Genomic DNA, 19597 nt, shown 5'->3' on the forward strand with positions numbered 1-19597 from the left:
CCTTCATTTTTTCCTCAATTTCCAAACCTGCAATAGATAAGCAAAAATTAGATAAAAGCCCACTGATAACCAATATCTATCTCTCCAGGGGGCAAATGAAGCATTCAACATTGTCCTGTAGTCTCTGTATCCACTTTCCAATGATGAGTACCATTAGTTACCTGTACTGACATGCTGCTCTCCCTTACTTGCTAAGTTTCAACACAGAATAAAAATCTCCTTAATTTGGTTGAGATTCATTAGGATTTATTACAAGAAATTTTATCAATATGTAGTTCATCTACAAAGTCATGTATAAAACCATTATTTATGTTATTTATGTCAACAAATATAGTATTATCAAGATAGAGTAACAAGTTATCTTATTAAGGGCATGACCAAGTTGAATAAAATATCACAGGAAGGCTCAAAGAACGAAAAGGCAATCAGGACTTAAAAGGTCAAAATTGCAGAGAGCTATAGAGACAGAAGGTAGATTAGTGATTGCCTAAGGCTAAGGGATAGGGGGTTTTACGGATGATGCCTAAGGAGTGCAAGATTTCTTTTTGTTGAAATGAAACGTTTTCAAATTGATTGTGGTGATGGATGCACAACTCTGTGAATATGCTAAAACCCAAAGGTATTTAAAAAAAAAAAAAACCACGGAGAAAAGAGAAATACACTGAGATTGTCATTACATACACTGCTGCTTTTTCCCCTTGGAGCATTTGCTGATTCTTGGTCCTGAACAGTAAGCCCAAACAAAACAGTAGCCAAGTAAATATTGTTGCAGTCTCACAGGGCCACAGTCTCATCAGTGTCCAAGATTGAAGGTCAGGCCTACTAAAGCCAGTAGGACTGAGTTTGGAGAAAGGGGATCACAGAGAAGTAAGATATAAACCCTGTGTGTAAATCCTCCTTCAAGTATTTGCTAACTGAAGCTGTGCGTGCATAAAACAATATTCAAAAGGGAAAAAACAGAGCCAGCCCTGATGGCCTAGCAGTTGAAGTTTGGTGTGCTCCACTTCAGCAGGGCAGGCTTCAATTTCTGGGCATGGAACCACACCACTCATCTGTCAGGATGTGGCAGCAGTTCACAGAGAAGAACTAGAAGGTATTACAACCAGGATATACAACTATGTACTGGGGCTTTAGGAAGTAAAAAAAAGAAAGAGGAAGATTGGCAACAGACGTTAGCTCAGAGCAACTCTTTCTCAGAAAAGAAAAGAGTGGGGGAGAAATAAAGCAGTTGAAAAGAGACAAAAACTCAGCAGATAATTTAGCAAGGTCACAGTTTTGTGCACTCCATGGTGTGTTCCAACTCTAGTCCCTTTAATCCACAGTATTTTTTGCCCTCCCAGCCACAAATTTAGAGTATCTGGTTTCATCACAGCTAGTTTCTTGTATAGCAGGGTTTCTCAACCTCGGTACTATTGATGTTTCAACCACACAATTATCTGTTGCAAGAGGATGCCCAATACATTGTAGGATGTTTAACAGCATCTGTATCCCTCTACTCACTACATGTCAGTATCACCGCCTCCCTCACATCCAGTTTTGACAACTGAAAAAGTTTCCACACATTGTCAAATGTCCCTGGGAGGCAAAATGGTTCCCATTTGAGAACTACTGTCCTACAGAATGAAAACTACAGAAATACAGAGGAAGAAGAAAGAGGACATTTCTGACAAGCGTATTTTAAGATGTTTTAAGCTTTCCAGGAAGACCTTTATATCTAGATAATTTGGACAATTTTTCTTTGTAAGAGAGGTAAGAACTGTAGCCCTGTATTCATCATTTCAGGTCTGATCCCTTGCCAGTGGCTTCACTAGACTTGCTCTTCTTTTGGAAGTCAGCTCGTAATAATTTCAGTTTCTTTTGAATCTCAGCCAGAATATCTACTTTCTGCTCCAAAATGGACAATAACTGGGCAATGCAAAGATCAACATCATAGTTTACCCCATCGGCTGTGTCCTGGATGTTGGTCCCTGGCCATTGGCTTGATTTCCTCCCAGAACTCGTTGTATCCTCCATTAATGGAGTGGCTACTGGTTGCATTTCTTTAGTCTCTTCCTCCTCCTCAGTCTGTATACAAGGTCTTTCAATAAATTTATCCCTCTGAAAGGACATTTCTGAATTTCTAATGTGTTTTTCCAACATCTTAGGCACCTCCTGTCCAACTGGATAGAGACAACGATGGTGGGGCCTTAAATCAAGAGTTAATTCTTTTACTCTATTTGCATATCTTAAAGTGTTGAGGGTGTTTTCGCAAGAGGTCATCCCTGGAGAAATAGTAGCAATCATGCAAGTGGAGGAGTTCTGGCCTATGAAGGAGTCCCGGAGCACCTGTGTGAGTTTGCTGGCTCTGAATGGCGTATGGGACTTGTGCTGACCCAAAGCCCGAATGCATTCTTTGAGAGCCAGGAGACTCTTATTGATCTCCGCCCCTTCCAGCTGCCTTTTCCGGTTGGCCTTGGCAGTGTCTGCTCCCCTTTCGTTCCCAGCTAAGTCAACGAGGGAAAACTTGCCGTGCAGTTTCCCTCGCGACTTTAGAATGATCTGGAAGATGGCGTGGCTCCTGGAAGAGTGGGCGTTGACAGAGGTCTGTCCTGAAGTCCGGCAGCTGTTCCCTAGTTCCACGAGGTGCAGCACGTCCTCCACACAACATACCTCCTGTTCCTGCAGCCCGACCACCTGGATTTGCTGATTGCCATCCTCAAGGACTTGCAACTTCTTCTTCCAGTTCAACAAATCATACACCTTGCCCCCGTAAATCTCAAAAAAGCTCCCATAGACTTTGAGGTCTAGCTTCTCATAAGTCAAGGTTTTGAGTAGGAAGAAGACATCCTGCGCCACCAGGGCATAAATGCCTTTAGAACAATCTTGGTCCCTTCCAGAAAAAGTTCCGCCCATCGTATGCGTTTTCCCACTGCCCGTCTGCCCATAGGCAAAGCAGGTGGCCATGCCCTTGCGGAAGATGGACTCCACCAGTGGCTGGGCAGTGAACTGGTACACTAACTCGTTGGAGGCGGTGTCATCGAAGGCATGATCGAAGCAAAAGATCTGGTTCTCCAGGTAGCGAGTGAGGTCCACCTTTTGCTTGGACTCGTGTACCATGACCACGTTGTTGGAGGGGATGGTGATGATATCCAGGTCCTTCATGGTGGTCTCTTGCTGGCTGAGAGGCCGCTTTCTCACGCAGACGCAGATGCGATGGTCTTCCCGCGGTTCCAGGAGGGACACCTTGCTGAGGTCCAGGTGCCTGCGGTACTCTTCGATCATGCACAACATCTCGTAGTTGGGGTTTCCCGTGTTGACTCTGAGGGCACGTTGGGCTCTGATCTCCATCTGCAGCTGCCTGCGCTTCTCCCGCTGCTTTTGCAGTTTCTCAACTTCCCGAAGGCAGGGAGACTTTTTCTGCTTCATCAGGCAAGGATTGCTGGGGACTCTCACAGTCAGGCTGTCCCCTGAGGGCGTTTCGTTTTTCTGGGGGATTGTTGCAATCCACCGCGTGGCTTTGCGCTGGTCCCCGATGGCCGAAGAGGGCCCTAGAGACAAGGAGGGCAATGACCTGGACGGTGGGGGCTGTTCAACAGAAACCAGAGCTGGATTCAGTAGGAATATGGTCTCTAGATCAACCTTCTTGCCTTTTTTGACTCCTTTTTCAACCCACTCTACGGCGACCCAAGCATTTTCTCTTTTGATCTCGGTCACCACAGCGTGGTGGATCCGTCCGTCGCTGCGCTGGATCGCCACACAGAGGCCCAGTTGAACTCCGAAGTGTGGCTTCAAGGGTTTTGAGGACGAGAGGTGGGGAGCGACAGGGAAGCATAACTGGCTGGCCATGGTGAATGATGGAGGTGTCAAAGCTCACTTCCGGGGGCCATTGGGGTTGGAGCAGCAGGACTTGAGCCCAAGCCAGCCTGAAGCACCCAGAGCACTGAGTGCTCTTGCGTTTTACACCTGCCTTTGTGAGCTACCAGCACTAGGGTCCCCGGGGCCACTTACGTCACAAAGGGATGGGGAGAAGTGGCGGCAGAGCCTAGGGCCTCTAGGTCAAAGGTGGAGGGGAAAAATCACGTTCGTGATGCCAGGCGCTAGGTGCAGAGGCAGTTGGAAAAGAGAAATTGTTCTCTGCCGCTGAGAACGAAAGGATCAGAGTTGGGAGTGGGGTTTATATAGTCCAAGGACGTTTGTGCCTAAGTTTTAGAAATGTCCGTTCTCCGCGTAGACTTCACCTGCAGTCCCAAAGCGAATTGCTTTAATCTGAGAACAGGTGAATGTTCCCTTAAACTTCAACCCTCCAGGGATCAATGGGAACAAGTGAAGGTGGAGCTGACTGCCAATCACAGGCTTCCAAAGACAGGATCCCAGAGAAACTTCCTCGAGCCTTCCTGCCATCTTTCTTCCATCGCCCACCCCCTTCGAAACTTTAACAGTTGCAGCTTAAAGTTGTTCCTGTTTAATGGGATTTCTCATTATGAAATCAAAACGAGTTGAAGGTAGCGGGTTCTCGTGGTAATTTGCTAACATGGAACTTCCTCTGGTGCAGCGTCTGGGTTTGCAAACACAAGATGTTTATCACGTTCCAGTGGCTCTGACAGCTGTAAAGTGAGTTTTGTTGCACTCCAGTCACCACTATTTTGGAGATTATTTCAGTGATTACCTTTCCAAACTCCTTCAGTAATGACACTTCTGGCCTCATTATCCATAATTTGGAGAGGGAGGAGAGACATTTAGTGGAAAGAAAGAACGCATCTTACAGCCCCTCCTCTCCTTACCCTAAAATGTGTGTGTGTCCTTTAGAAGCTGTCGGGGTGGAGGGGGTTGGGAGATGGGAAGGCAGCTAAGAGGATCAGAGGCAAAAATGTGTTTTGGTAAGATTGCACAGTTTTTCCATAAGATGATTTGCTTGCAAAAAACAACAACAAAAAACGACATCATCTGCCAGATAGGCCAACATGAGGATTAAGGTGAGCCCTGTGTGTAACTTCCTCTCCCCCGCACAGCGCCCCCCTCCCCCCCACAGTGTCTTCTGGTTTGTGAGTCTGGTGGTAGTTCCACTGACAGCTCCATGGTGTCCTTCCTACCCTCCCTAGGACCAAGTGACATTATGGAAATAAATTCTTATTATAAACGCACTTCTTTTTAATGGAAAGTTCCTTTCTTCAGTAAATTTACTAAAGCTTAGATTTTGAAAAGAAGGTGTGGGGGGTATTGGTATTGAAGAGGCTCTATAAGTAGGCAGTGCTAATTTCAGAGGCATGTTGAGCACCAGTGGAGGGAGAGGAGAAAGGGCTTTCCCTAGTTGTCTTTTTATGATTATTAATTTTTTATTTGCCAAATTATCAATATTTAAAGTTGTCCTTTGAATTAGTTTTTTTCCCTTAGCTTCAGGGGCTTTGTGCAAATGTTCTTAATCCCTCTATTTTTTATTAAGTTAAATTACATTTTTTTTAAAGCATTCCTGCTTTAGAGTATTTAATAGTTTTGGGGTTTTTTACCTTCACCTTTGAAAAAGCTAGATCTCTCTCAAAATTATGCAAACTCTAGCTCTTCCTGGTTAACCATATGTTTACAACTAAACCAATGATTTTTGTAGATAGACAATACAGGACCAGGTCCATGGTGGTACAAAAATCAGAGACTAAAGTTTCTTTTACTGTCCAACAGACCCAGAAAGGTCTTTTGAGCCATTTCAGGGCTTTTTTTCCCCTCAGTTTTCTTCTCTCTTATATAGTTTGTCTAGGATTCTCATTTGCTCCCACGGTTTAATTTCTTTTATGTGTATATAAATAAGAGAGAGAGAGAGAGGGACCTCTTAGGTATTTTAAGTGCTTTTAGCAGCTTCAACATCTCTCCACTGATGAAAGCCTAAGAGAGATCTTTGTCTTCTCCGTCCTCAGCCCATCCTAATTTGGAGTTAGTCCTTTTGCAGCCTCTAGAAATCTTCTGTTATGGTGACATCTTTTAATCTCCCAACCAATTATTACCTTGTTTCCTTGGGCAAATTTATCCAGTCAGGGACTCAGTCTAGTTCTCAGACTGCCCCTAGAGTTATTTTAACAGGTAATTCCTTGTTCATCCCCTGCTTACAAACGTTTCAGGAGCTCTCCATCATCCTAATTGACACAGTACACATTCCATAAGAGGGCACGTGACGCACCTTGCTGTCTGGCCTACTTTTTCATCCTCAAGCTTTACCGCCATCCTCACTTAGTCTGAAGTTGAGCCATACTATGAACTTGAGGGCCTTCAAACATAGCACTTTCTTTCAAATTTCTAGCTCAGTGGTTCTCAATATTGGGATACATGAAATTCACCTGCAGAGCTTGTTAAAACACATTGCTGGGCCCACCCTAGAGATTCTGATTCAGTAAGTATGAGGTGGGGCCAAGAACGTGCCTGTCTACTAAGTTCCCAAGTGTTGTTGATGCGGCTGGTTCAGGGACCACACACTTTGACAATTGCTGTGTTAGCCATCTGACTAGAATCATCTCTCTCTGCCTCATTTCCTTGAACTCTTCCATACCTATCTCAAATATCACTATCTCTAGGAAAGTTTCTCTGACTCTGTTGATAATAATCAGGCAAAATAGCATTAAATTGAGACATCCCTTCCTAAGAAATAGTGTCTATTACTGGTTGGATTTGTTTGATCAGGGGAACCCAAAATATTCATTTTCAGTAGTGACTATAAAAAAAATTCCCCATAGGTTAATTAACAATAGTCTATAGAGAATCATCTGAGTGCTTTTATAGTTCTGATAATCTGGAACTTCATTTGCAGCATGAATATCTTTTTTTTAATCTGCTAATACAAAATTCAGAATTCAGATAACATCTACCTAACCTCTCACTTTATGGAATTTATTCTGAGGGAGCAGTCCTTCTAAGAAAACATTGTGAATTTTAATAATAAGATAAAAAGGCATTTGTCAAAGTGTGAAGACCTAGATACAAGTTATGGTATTATTCTTGGCCATTGCCTGGATGGCCATTTGGTAGATGAGCAGTTTATCCAGACTAGAGACTGAAGCCACCATATTTTTTTAGTGAATATAACTAAGCGATAAGTATATACAAAATGTTTACCATATGCTATTTCCTATGCCAAAGGAATCCTACCCTCAAGGAATTATCATCTACACTTTTAGTTCTATGTACCTACTTAGAAGCTCATGCCTTGCCAAATAACTGATGCACCCTCTTCATCTCAGATCCCCTTTTTTCAAAAGCCTGATAAGTATCAGGTGTAGGCCGGCAAGCTAAGGTAGTGTGGGAGGAAGTAAGCCCATGAAATGAGCTTAGTCATTTTCATTTGTTAATTACAGGTATATTCCCAGGCTGAGGCCTGTCAGAGTTACTTTACGGGAGAGAATGTGATTCTTAGGCTCATTTTCGGTACAAACCTCTCAGGAGAAATGCATCAAATAAGCGCCTTTCTCGCACTGTTTTAATGGACATCTAGCAGCTGTTGGGTTTGTTTGATCACCTTGGGGGCTGTACTTTTCCAGTATATGGATGTGATCTCAGATTGATTTAGTTCTTGGAGGAGCTCAGTAGATTTTCCCAAATCTCTTTGAAGAAATGGAATTTATCGTTTCCAGTTTAAAAGTTCTTTTTTTTTTTTAAGAGTAGAGAGGTACCTTACTAAGTGTATGCTTTTAGAAAATAAGGGAAAAATTATCTTTTAGAATGAGCGTCGTGTTTTACCATTACAGCTAGTATCTCTGCCATCTCACATTTCAGCATTTTTCCATGCGTTATACTTAACCAAACAGGTAAGTCCGCACTTCTCTGGCCTTCTCATGGGTTTAATAGGCAAGAATTGTTTCTATGACAACAACATGAACTCAGTCAGAGCCATCTTTCCCCGGCTTACTAGATAGCGTTGCTTACCTGGGGATATTTATATGGTTCCTATATATCTGTCAATTGTGGAAGTTAGCCTGTGAAGTTAGCCACGAGGGTAAAACTAACAACTGTCAGTTTCTCACTTTAAACCCATTTGTGCAGGTCAGCTTTCAGCTTTCAGTTTTATTTAGCATGCTGAGGGGAGAGGCTTGGGTTTCGCTTATAATCTCCCCAACAGTGCTGTTTATTTGTAACTCACACTGCAACTACAGAAACTGTGTAACTCATAAGCAAAATAGGTGCCTTTCGAGTTCAGCTATGGCTCTTGAACTTGAAAGCCATGTGCTGTATTCGTGCCCTTAGAGTCTTCTTTAGATTATGCAATTCAGGATATTTAAATCAGTTTGCTATGGAACAAAATCAATAAGGAATATACAATATTTTTGTGAGAAATAATTGTAGGAGCTTGGATATTTGTCCTAGAGAAGGTTTGAGAGACAGACCTTCTATATATATGTAAAAGGCTACCTAAAGAAGAGGAACCTAATTTGTTCTGTTTGATTTAGGGTGTGTGAACATTCCAGAATTCAAGTGCTAAGCCATCAAGACTCAACTTAGCATTACTTCCCTTGAAAAGCCTTCCTTAAAATCCATTGCTTCCTTTCCTCTACCTCCGTGACAGCTAGATTAGTTGCCATCTTCAATTCCCACCTTTATTCCATACTTATCTTTGACATTGCACTTACCATTTTTTTTTAAAGATTTTATTTTTTTCCTTTTTCTCCCCAAAGCTCCCCAGTACATAGTTGTATATTCTTCGTTGTGGGTACTTCTAGTTGTGGCATGTGGGACGCTGCCTCAGCGTGGTTTGATGAGCAGTGCCGTGTCCGCGCCCAGGATTCGAACCAACAAAACACTGGGCCGCCTGCAGCAGAGCGCGCGAACTTAACCGCTCGGCCACGGGACCAGCCCCTGCACTTACCATTTTTGTTTAAAAGTATCTGCATCTTTCTCTCTAGGTAAATAATTAAGAGCCTTGAAAGAAGGGAGAATACTTTACTTCTGTTTATATTCCCAGTGTCTGGAATATGGACTTACGAAGCTTCCTGGAACTATTAAAAACTGGCACAATAAATGGGTGTTTCGGAAAGAGACTTCAAGTCAAACTAATGAAGGACTTCATTCAATCAAGTATGCATTCAACAAACCTTAATGACTGTCTCCTAAATGTCAAGATCTGAGCTAAGTACTAGATATGAAATAGAGAAGAAAACGGCCCTAGACTCTACCCTTATGGAGCTTACGACGTCATTTTTGGAGACATATATTAACAAATAACCACACATACACATAAGCAGAGACTAAAAAACAATGACAACTTGGTAGGAAAGATAGCGCACACCATATTTAAATAACAGATCTGAGAGTTGGGCTAGATTTGTGTTCTCAAACCTGGTTATACACCAGAATGATCTGAGACTGTACAAATGCCTGGCTCCACTCAGACCTGCTCCAGCGGCCAGAGCCAGAAAATCTATGTTACTGAAAACACCCCAGGTGATTCTTAGGTTCCTGTGAAGCCAGAAAGCATTGGACTGGATGCCCTCGAGGTCTCGTTCTATTCAGAGAGTTTTATGATCTCATGGTTCGGTGAACAAAAGGATGAATGATCTTTCGATACACTTGTGGCTCTGAAATTTCTTTTTTTTAGTATTTTGAATGTTTGAAGATCCTCCTGCTTCAGCAAATGGGACACAATGCAGTTTTACTGGGCAAGCTACTTTTAGGTTTCTGCAAAAGGTTTGCTGCAAAATCTCATTTTTGGTGTTACTGTCTATCAACATGAAGTAAAATTCCATTATATCAAGACCTCATGTCATTAAAGGAGATTTAGAAGCATGAAGGCATCTCATTTATTTTTGTCTCTTCCACAGTGGTTTAGAATGTACCTTGTACATGGTAGATATTAAATGCTTGTTCAATTGAAATGTTGGAGAGCATGAGATAAATATGTGATATTTCAGAATACCCGTGATTTTTGGTTGCTTTTGCCTATTTGCTAAATGTATAAGATGAAAGTTATACCAAGACTGAAAACTCTTAGCTTTATACTATATCTCAGTGTGATCTTTGTAGGTGATATTATAAGCACTACTTATTGTTGGAGCCTGGTGTCTGCCTGTCAGAGTAACATATATTTACCATTTTGCAACAGTTTTTATATTCTTACCTGGAAATACAAAGCAAGAAGACTAACATTCTAAGGAATAGGACATGATGTCAAAATAACCAGTTGATTCTGGGGGAACAATGTATTTCCTTTAAACATTTGGTTGATTTAATAGAGGTAACTAGTTGAGCTTATAATTCAAGTACCTGTATCTAATGTTGCACAAGCTGCTATGATTCAGGAATTATTGGGAAACCTCTAGATATAACCCTTTGCTATTAGTGGATATATATTTGGTTTGGTGAATAAGGGATATTGCGCTGGGATAAACAAATTTTGGGTAAGGTTGTGCACTAAAATCAGAGTTAGCAATTGCAGTTTAAGTGAATGAATGAATAAAGAAATGACTGTCAAATCTCAACCTGGGTTTTTCAGCCAGAGTGAACGTTACAAATGTAATTCAGATCATATTATAAATCTGCTTTAAAAAAATCTTCAATGGCTTTCCATTTCACTGCTTAAAAACTCAACCTTTTCTTCCTGGCATTCAAGGTCCTGGATAATTTGCCCTTTGCCAATTTCCCTAGTTATGTAGTGTCACCCTTCCCTCCTTTTAAAAATGATATTCCAGCCACACTAGTCTTCTCTTAGTTTTTTTGATGCATCCGGCTTTTTCCTGACTCAAAGACTTTGCCTACCAAGCTGTGTTTGGGACTGGCTCCTCCTTATTCTGGTCTTCCACTTCATAGCTGTGTGCCTTTCTCTCTTCTTGGGCTTGAATTCTAACTCCACTGCTTCCTAGTTCTGTGACCTTGAACAAGTTAGCCTCTCTGTGCCTCAGGTTTTTTCACCTATAAATGTTACTGATGGTATCCACCTCTTGGGCTGGTATGAGGAAAGTGTACAAAATAATGAAAAAGGTGCTTAGAACAATGCCTGGCATGCAGTAAGAACTTAGTAAATGTTGCTTATTATTACTATATTTTGTAAGTACTGTATTTACTTGCTTCTTTTATTGTTCATTCTCTCTTTTTTCCATGAGACTATCACTGCATGAGGGAAGAGGACAGCCAAGCCACAGAGCTTTAGTACAAAGAGCGTTACACCCAGAGTAAAGAGACCTAGGTTTGTCAGCTCAGGCACTGATTCTTAGTTATTCTTGAACAAGAAACACCACTTTTCTGAAATTCCATTTCCTCATCTGCAAAAAAAAAAAAAGATTGGGCCAAATCTCTCAATTCTTATCTGACCCTTAACTAAGAATGTTTCTAATTTGTAAACAGATAAGCCTCATTCCAAAGGTGATAGAATTATTTCCACTGGGTAAAAGATTCCTGAAAGTACATTTTGGTGTATCTGGCAAATAATGAGAATTCTTTGCTGAATTATGATAGATAAGTGTTGACCAAAGATTGTATGAGAAAATGCTTGGGTTTGATGGTTACCTCCAGTTTCCTACATTCGCTCACAAGTTTAAAAGACACTGGCAGATGAATTTATGGTAAGATAAAGCCCTGCAAAAAACAGATAAAGAGTTTGGTTCTCACTCTGGATTTGGGCCCCTTGGTCCATTTTGATTTCTCCAAGGTGTGTTGGACTTATCTATAAGGTATTATGTTTTTGATCTGAATAAGAAACGTATAGAAAATTCAACTCATCCAGATTTTATCGAATATAGGTGAGTGTGACTGTGTGTAATCAATTTATTCTCATGGCCTTCTTTTATTTACCATAAGTAGCACGATGTATGGTCACAACTATTAGGGAAACATAGCAGATGATTCATTAAATATTTCCAGCAAATTCTGATTTCATTTCATGGAAAACTTACCTTCTGGGAAAGAGAATTTTTGAAAGTGAAAAATGCATAGAATGGCCGGCAGTTGTCCTAGAATGTGTCTACATTGTAAATGGCATTTTCGAGATGGGCCTTGTTTCCTGCTTTATTAGAACATAATATTATATGAAAGAGCAATCTCAAATAGGATAGGAGAAGGCAGTCTAAATTTTATCAGGTTTTATTCTGAGTTATAATTATTGGTCTCATTCATTAATAGATAAATTTTATCAAATGAATAAAAATTAGCCATTATAACGATTTACCAAAAACCGAAAGTACTATGTTTTGTATTTTATGCTTTAATGAGGCACAGTCAATTTTTCTTGTGTGGCGATCCTATTAATTTAGATTACAGTTTGGGGTTAACTTCAATCTGTACCCTAATAACACTATCATGGTTCCATCTATGTGTAAGCATTTCTTACCATTGACAAAGTACTTATACACACCATATCATTTTTGATCTCCTAGCAAACTTTTGAAGTAAACAGATATTGTCTCATCTTACTAATGAGAAAGCTGGAACTCAGAGAAAACCTTTACAAATTGACATTTATAAAAAGTGACTTGAATTGGAACAAGGACACAGATATTTACAGTAATTTTAGGGTTCTTTGAAATATGTCACAGAGTACACCAAAAAAACTACAAGAATCAAAGTTCTCAAATATGCACACTGGGAAAGTTATTCTCTCTCTAACTCTCAGATATTTTGTTTTGTTTTTTGGTATGTCAAATACGAGTAGTAACTGATGTCAGCAATTCTGGGACAAGGGCAGTGTGTGATAATGAATGTTACACTCTTAGCATAGGGCCTATCTAGAGTAAGAACTGAATAAACCATATCTTCAAGGAAAAATAGTAATGGAAGATGCTCAGGACTGATAAAAGGATCTTGAATCTTTCTGCTTTGTGTAACCCAGGACTTGTGATTTATCTGTAGACATCTATAGGCTTTACCTATAGAGTGTCTTAGTTTCTCTTTTTCCAGGTTCACTTGTGAAAAAATGATTTTGTGGTGTTATATGGCCAGAGGGACACATGATTCTTGATATTTCCTGCAGTAGCATCACAGCCTTTTAGATTTGAGAAGACTTAATAATTCATATTGTCTTTCACTTTGTCCTGTTTTTGAATACTCTGTAGACAAGTAGCCAATCCATCACTCTTCTGGCTAGGAGGAGATGGGTTTTGAGCACCTGCCTGGTCAGTGGAACTGAGAGCTATCAGTCATTCGACGCAAGTTCACTGAGCACATATTATGTGTGAGGCACACACTACGCATACCATTAATGTTATAATCTTGCATGTGGCATGCACTTTGCTTGGAAAAAGTGCTTATATGAAATATATTAAAATTAATACAGATATATTTTTAAAACGGGATATTTTCTCTTGTGTGGGAAATGTTTATACATATAAAAGGACAATGATGAGATCTGTCACTTTAGTGATCAGTTTAAAAGATGCCTACCATAAGGACTTTTCTTTGCGGAGAGAATAATGACAATTGTAATTCACATCTGTCTTTGATAAAATGTTAAATGGTGAAACTAGAACCAGGATGTATGTGATAGTAGCGTCAGAAAGGCAGAAAGAACCAAAAACATAGAGCAAGAGAAAAAAAAAATCTGCCATGTGTTGATGGCTCTGATGTACTAAGCGCTTTACATCTTACACGGTTTTGACTTTGAAAGTTGTTTCTCCTGCTTCTCTATCTCAGTGAATCTGCCCACTTGCTCAAGCTCCAAAAGCTCTTCTCTTCCTTCCTGTTCCCCTCATTTCATCATTAATTTCGTTCTAGCAATTCTACTTTTTGGAAACCTCTTGAATCTGTCCACATATTACTATTATTTCTGTCACTGTCTTATTTTGGGCCACCACTATCTCTTATCTGACTTACAGCAACAACCTTCTAATTGGTTCCTTTTCCTCCAGGTTTGTCTCTAATCCAGCCAATTCCATGTGCTAAGCCATCCAGTGTCTTTTCAAAACCACATGTCTAAGGCACTTTCTCCCCTTCCATGAAGTCCCACTGACAAGGCCGTTCAAGGTATTGGTATCTCCATCCTTTGCCTTCCAGCCTTCCAGTCTTACCACTCATCCAACTCCATGCTCCAACTCCATGATAAGCTAGACCCAACTATGCCATGGCATCATGGTAAGCAGCCCATGCATTAGGATCAGGTAGACAGAGTATCAGTTCTATGCTTATTGGTTGCTGATCCTTAAGTTTAAATGAGACGTAAATTACTTAGTATGGTGTGGACCCATAGAAAGCTCTCTAACAAAGGGTGATTGATTGCTATTTTCTTTGCCTCATTGTCCCCTCCATGTAGAACTCTATCCCTCCCTCATCTCTCTTATTTCTCTTGGTTCCTCCTTTGTCTGCTTCGGGTATTTCATACTGTACATGCCATTTTATATAGGAAGGTTTCCCTTAGCTCTTAAGATTGCATTAGACAATTCTCTTATGCTTCATTGTTTACCTCTTTTGAAGCACTATTCTGAATTTGTCACTTGCATGTTTTCTACACAACAAAATAAACTCTTTGAGTGCACTGAGCACATTACTTACACTTTTTATCTCCAGCATCCATATAGATGCCACTCAAAAATATTTGTGAAGGAGCAATGAATAAATGAATGCTAGAACTAATAATGATAGATACTATTTATGGAAGTTTTATCATGTCCCAGACCCCGGGCTAAGTTCTCAAGTATCTTTGTCACTTTCTCTGTCTCTCTAGGCATATATGTAACACTGTCTCTCTCAAATACATATATATTTGTCTGTATATATAAGTGTAAAATATACAAATATTTTATATAAAATTTTGTGTATACCATATATGTGTGTATATCTGTTTAATTCTTAAAACAATTTTATAACTCTCTGAGGTGTTACTATCTTCATTTAATTGATGAGAAATTTGAAATTTGAGGCTCAGAGGCACTAATTCTTCATTGCTTAATAGTGCCTGGGCTTTGAGCTTACATATAACTCTAAAATCCGTGTGATTTTTGCCACACCATACTCTCTACAATTCGTAGCCTAAGTGTTATAGTGAAAGAAATTTCTATTATGAAGAGAAATGGAAGAAAACAGAGACTAGTCTACCCTAACAAGTTTAGAAAATAAAAGAATAACATTTTACTGGAGTCTCATAATTGTTCAAAACTGTCAGTAACTAGAATTTTTTTTAAAGATTTTATTTTTTCCCTTTTTCTCTCCAAAGCCCCTGGTACATAGTTGTATATTCTTTGTTGTGGGTCCTTCTAGTTGTGGCATGTGAGACGCTACCTCAGCATGGTTTGATGAGCAGTGCCATGTCCGCGCCCAGGATTTGAACCAATGAAACACTGGGCCACCTGCAGCGGAGCACGTGAATTTAACCACTCGGCCATGGGGCCAGCCCCAGTAACTAGACTTTTTAATTCATAGAAATGAAAGATATTATAGAGGTAGGACTTGTACTGTTTCACTTTAGGTTATGGAGTTCTGAGATGGCATCTGACATGGCAACATTCTTGGCTCCCTCTTCATATTCTGGTACCCTCAATCGGTTCCCATGGCTTTTAGCGTTTTCTTGCTGTTGCTAATGTGTTTTTATGTATGCTCGCACAGAGTATACTGGAGTCTCTGATCAAAACATTGCTGAAGAACACATATATTGATGCTGGAAGTGTGTTCTCTAACTGGGGAACTGTTTCACGCATCTGAAAGGAAATCAACCTTTTTGCCCAGTGCAGCTAGCTCTCATTCTGAAGTTTGAAGTGTGACTTCATGGGGAGCTAAGGTCGCAAGACCTCCTCTGTTCTTGCCTAGTTTTTGATCTTTCTCCTTTCTGAATTTGTAAACAAAACCTTCTCTCCAGGCCTGAAAATCCTGACAGTGAGTCTCCAGCCAAAAGAAAATGATTCTTCCAAAGTGTGGAGAAAAGTTGGCCAGATTTGAGAGTGTTTTGGATTAAAAATGGCAACTGTGGGCCAAAAATGTAAAGAACTAACACATTCCCTCTCCTTATTCTCATTTGTACATAAATTACAGATCGTGTGGCTGTGAACCAGTGGTAGAGAAAGAAAGTAAGGCACAGCTTCCCTGGCACTTTGTGTATGAGGCTAGTTGCTCACTTTATGGTGGAGAGATTTTTATATGTAAGATTTCCCTTTATGTTTTGCAATTTATCAACAGCATTTTACATGTCAAAACATACCACTATTTTGAAGCCATTCCGTATCACCAGTAATAACAGTTCTTTGTTTCTTGCACCAGAAGTTCAAGCTCTTATTTAATAAGATTCCAGGAACTGGTTGATCCTGCATCAAGATAAAAAGACAGATGGTTTCAGTTTTGACACACAGTCTTTTCACTAATAAGAAAAAAATCTGTATAACAGTCTTTGGCAAACCCCTATCACGACATCTGAAAACAAATTTTACAAAACAAATAAAACAACCCTGTTGTTCTTTTGGGTTATATTCGTGTAATGCTTTTCAATTTACAAAATTCAGTTACACTTATTAGCTCTTGTCTAATAATTTGGATTAGGCCCAAAATCTTGAGAATCTACTTTTTTTTCCTCCTTTTTTTCTGTTTTTGTTTTTTTGAGGAAGATTAGCCCTGAGCTAACGTCTGCTGCCAATCTTCCTCTTTTTTTGCTGAGGAAGACTGGCCCTGAGCTAACATCTGTGCCCATCTTCCTCTGCTTTCTATGTGGGATGACTGCCACAGCATGGCCTTCTGAGCAGTGCCATGTCTGCACCCGGGATCTGAACTGGTGAACCCCAGGCCACCGAAACGGAACGTACAGACTTAACCGCTGTGCCCCTGGGCTGGCCCCGAGAATCTACATTTTAGTAACTAATGAGCTAGACTCATGTAATCTTCACTACAATTATGTGAGGCAGGCTGTATTATTTCTTTTCTGAAAGGAGGAAACTGAGGCCCAGAGAAGTTAAATTATATGCCCCAAATCACGCACAGCTAATCATTGTTAGAAACAGGGCTTGAAGATCTTCTTATTACAAATCTTATGTGTGTTTTATGACATTTTGTGTCAATTCCACAACTAGACATAACTCCCTTAGGAATTAATGTCAATCTTAGCTATTTCCAAATTATTTAGTAACACTGCAGAAAATAATCACTCCTGAGTATATCTAAGAATTTCCCAAAATGAGCTCTTTGAAAAATTTCCAAATCATTCCTAACTGCTGTATATTGAGCAATAAAAGAAATTGCTTTCTTGTATTTTCTCCTTTGTGTTTGTGTACCTGCTCACAAAAATCATCTCATACATAATGTAAGGTAATAAACTACAGGTTGTAATGGCTACAAAGCTTTGCCCATGTGGAAATAGAACTGGAAATCCATTACCAGCAATGTATCCTTCAAATGCAATTCAAGTTTGACAAACATTAAACAACTGGAGCAGGCACTTGCCACCAATGTTTCCTCTGAGTGCTTTCTAGGGGTCTCATCATCATGCTATTATTCTAAAACGCTGGGAAGAATTAATGGTTTCCTTCAGGTAGATTGCAGTGGGTTGAAATACCACATAGAAGTACCCATGGCCTATTTTCTTTGGGGGAAGATAATGTGAGCTCCCTGTTTGAAAACTGGTCTTTTTTAAAATGCTGGTTCTCTTGAAATTGCATTGTCTTTGTGGCTCCTAAAATTATGTTGCCTTGATTATAATTTCAAAGAAAATTGATATTTTCTCAACGAAATAAGCAATTCTCATTCAGTTCTGAAAACATGACTATAACTGGTCAGTAGCAGTTTCCTTGGGCGTGAGACAAATAGCTTGTGGCTACAAAAGGATTTGAGGAGATTTCCGTACCAAGGAGCAGCTCACCCAACTAAATAAAGTACCCTGCCCACAAGACTAGCGGTGAGCTTTTGAAGAGGCGTTCTTTGGGAGAATTGAAACATCTATTTTTGAAGTCTTCTCTTGCTATTTTAGAGGAGAAGAGGTTCTTAGAATCTATTGTTTATTTCCTGGGGGAACAAAAGCTTTATAATTGACAGCTTTTTCTCTTTGAAATGCATACTGAGAGACCTTAGTTTTTGCCACCGTTATCACAGTGAGACGAAAAATTTTGACTTGTGTACAGGGCATGAGTGAGGAGATTCAAGGAGAATACCATCTCCAAAAGGATCTGCTTCTTAACCACATAAACTTTTGTTTGGTAAGAAGAAATTCTTTTTCTTTCTTTCTTTTTCTCTTTCTTATCTTTGCATTTTCTGTTATGGAAAAATTAAAACAACTCAAAGAATAGAGAGAATAGGATAATGTAATATGTACTCATCACCCACAAAAATTTAATCTATATCCCTCCCTACTCCTACCTTGACCTCCCCACTCCCCTTGACCATAGTTTCTTTCCATTCGATTTGTTCAAATACATTGTATTTCTCTGATATTTATGTTAGTATCTTTTAATCTGTATGTTACACCTCCAATCTTTTATTTTTTCAATTTATTTGTAGAACAAAACAGAGAATTTGTAGAACAAAACAATTCATTGCTCTGTAGTGCTTTCCATATTCTAGATTTTGTCAATAGCTTCCTTGCGATGTTAACATCTTCCGGGATCCCTCTGTTTCCTGTAGATTGATAGGTTGATGAAGAGGCTTTGTTAGAATACTTCAGAGGTTGGGTTACCTACTTCTTATTTGATCACATACGGTAGCCACATAATATCTGCTTGGCTCTCTTTTTTGGGGATGTTGTAGTGGGTCCTATTATTATTTAATGAATAATCTCTCTCCTTCCCATGCTTCCTTCTCCCCACCCCTCAAGAGGAGTACACCTCTCCATTCCATCAGTGTTGAGCTTAGCCATTTGACTTGCTTTAGCATATGGAGTGTAAATGGATATGACATCCACAACATCTGTGCCAAGGCATCAAATGTGTTTGCAAGGTCTGGCTTAGCCTTCTGGAACGCCTGCCTGCTGCCATGATCATTGTGTGTTTCAAATAGTGGTTGCTTCTTTCACGTCGGGCACACATTGTGAAGTCAGAAGAAATAAACCTGAAACCAATTCACAGTTTGGAGTTAAAGTCAGCTTAACATCAGCTGACTGACAGACCCAATTGTATTGTAACCAAGAAATAAATGCTGTTGTATGCTACGGAGTTTTTTGATTTTTTGAACAAGTTTGTTGCAGCAAAAGGTTAGTGATAGATATAATATTGATCAGTGGATTGAGGTGTTATCAGATTGCTCCGTCATCTTTTAACTTAATGGTTTTGGCAACCATTGATGATTACTGCTTAGATACATTTTTATTGTGTTTGGCGAAGTGGTGAAATTCTATCATTCGTTATTTGTGTATTACTCCCAGAAAAGTACCTGAGGAGGTACTCTGAGATGTTTTATAAAGTCAGGATAAATCTTTTTGTATTCTTTCACTTTATTTGCTAGTCTTAAGAATAATGAGCTAGTGCCCTAGCATCCTCCGTAGGTGACTAATGAGATTTTCTTTTGTTTTAAGGATTATGTACTCATGAATTTTATCACTATAAAAAATATCAAACGGGGCTGGCCCTGTGGCCGAGTGGTTAAGTTCAAATCCTCCACTTTGGCAGCCCAGGGTTTTGCTAGTTTGGATCTTGGGCTCAGACATGGCACTGCTCATCAAGCCATGCTGAGGCAGTGTCCCACATAGCAGAACTAGAAGGACCTACAACTAGAATATACAGCTCTGTACTGGGGGGCTTTGAGGAGAAAAAGAAAAAGA

The 19597-nt window shown here is 39.9% G+C and overlaps 1 protein-coding gene and 1 long non-coding RNA gene across 3 annotated transcripts in view; one reads left to right on the plus strand and one right to left on the minus strand.

The window, feature by feature from the left end:
- The window catches only part of LOC139039974 (uncharacterized), a 209707-nt gene that overhangs the window by 134929 nt on the left and 55181 nt on the right, over positions 1-19597 (plus strand). The gene's annotated exons all lie outside the window — the stretch shown is intronic.
- KIF2B (kinesin family member 2B) lies at positions 1774-3825 on the minus strand. The gene has a single exon (XM_014833967.3). It carries the CDS (start codon positions 3823-3825, stop codon positions 1774-1776), a length of 2052 nt encoding a protein of 683 aa, XP_014689453.1.

The sequence above is a fragment of the Equus asinus genome, chromosome 13 (genome assembly GCF_041296235.1).
Source record: "Equus asinus isolate D_3611 breed Donkey chromosome 13, EquAss-T2T_v2, whole genome shotgun sequence".
Classification (NCBI taxonomy): Eukaryota; Metazoa; Chordata; class Mammalia; order Perissodactyla; family Equidae; genus Equus; species Equus asinus.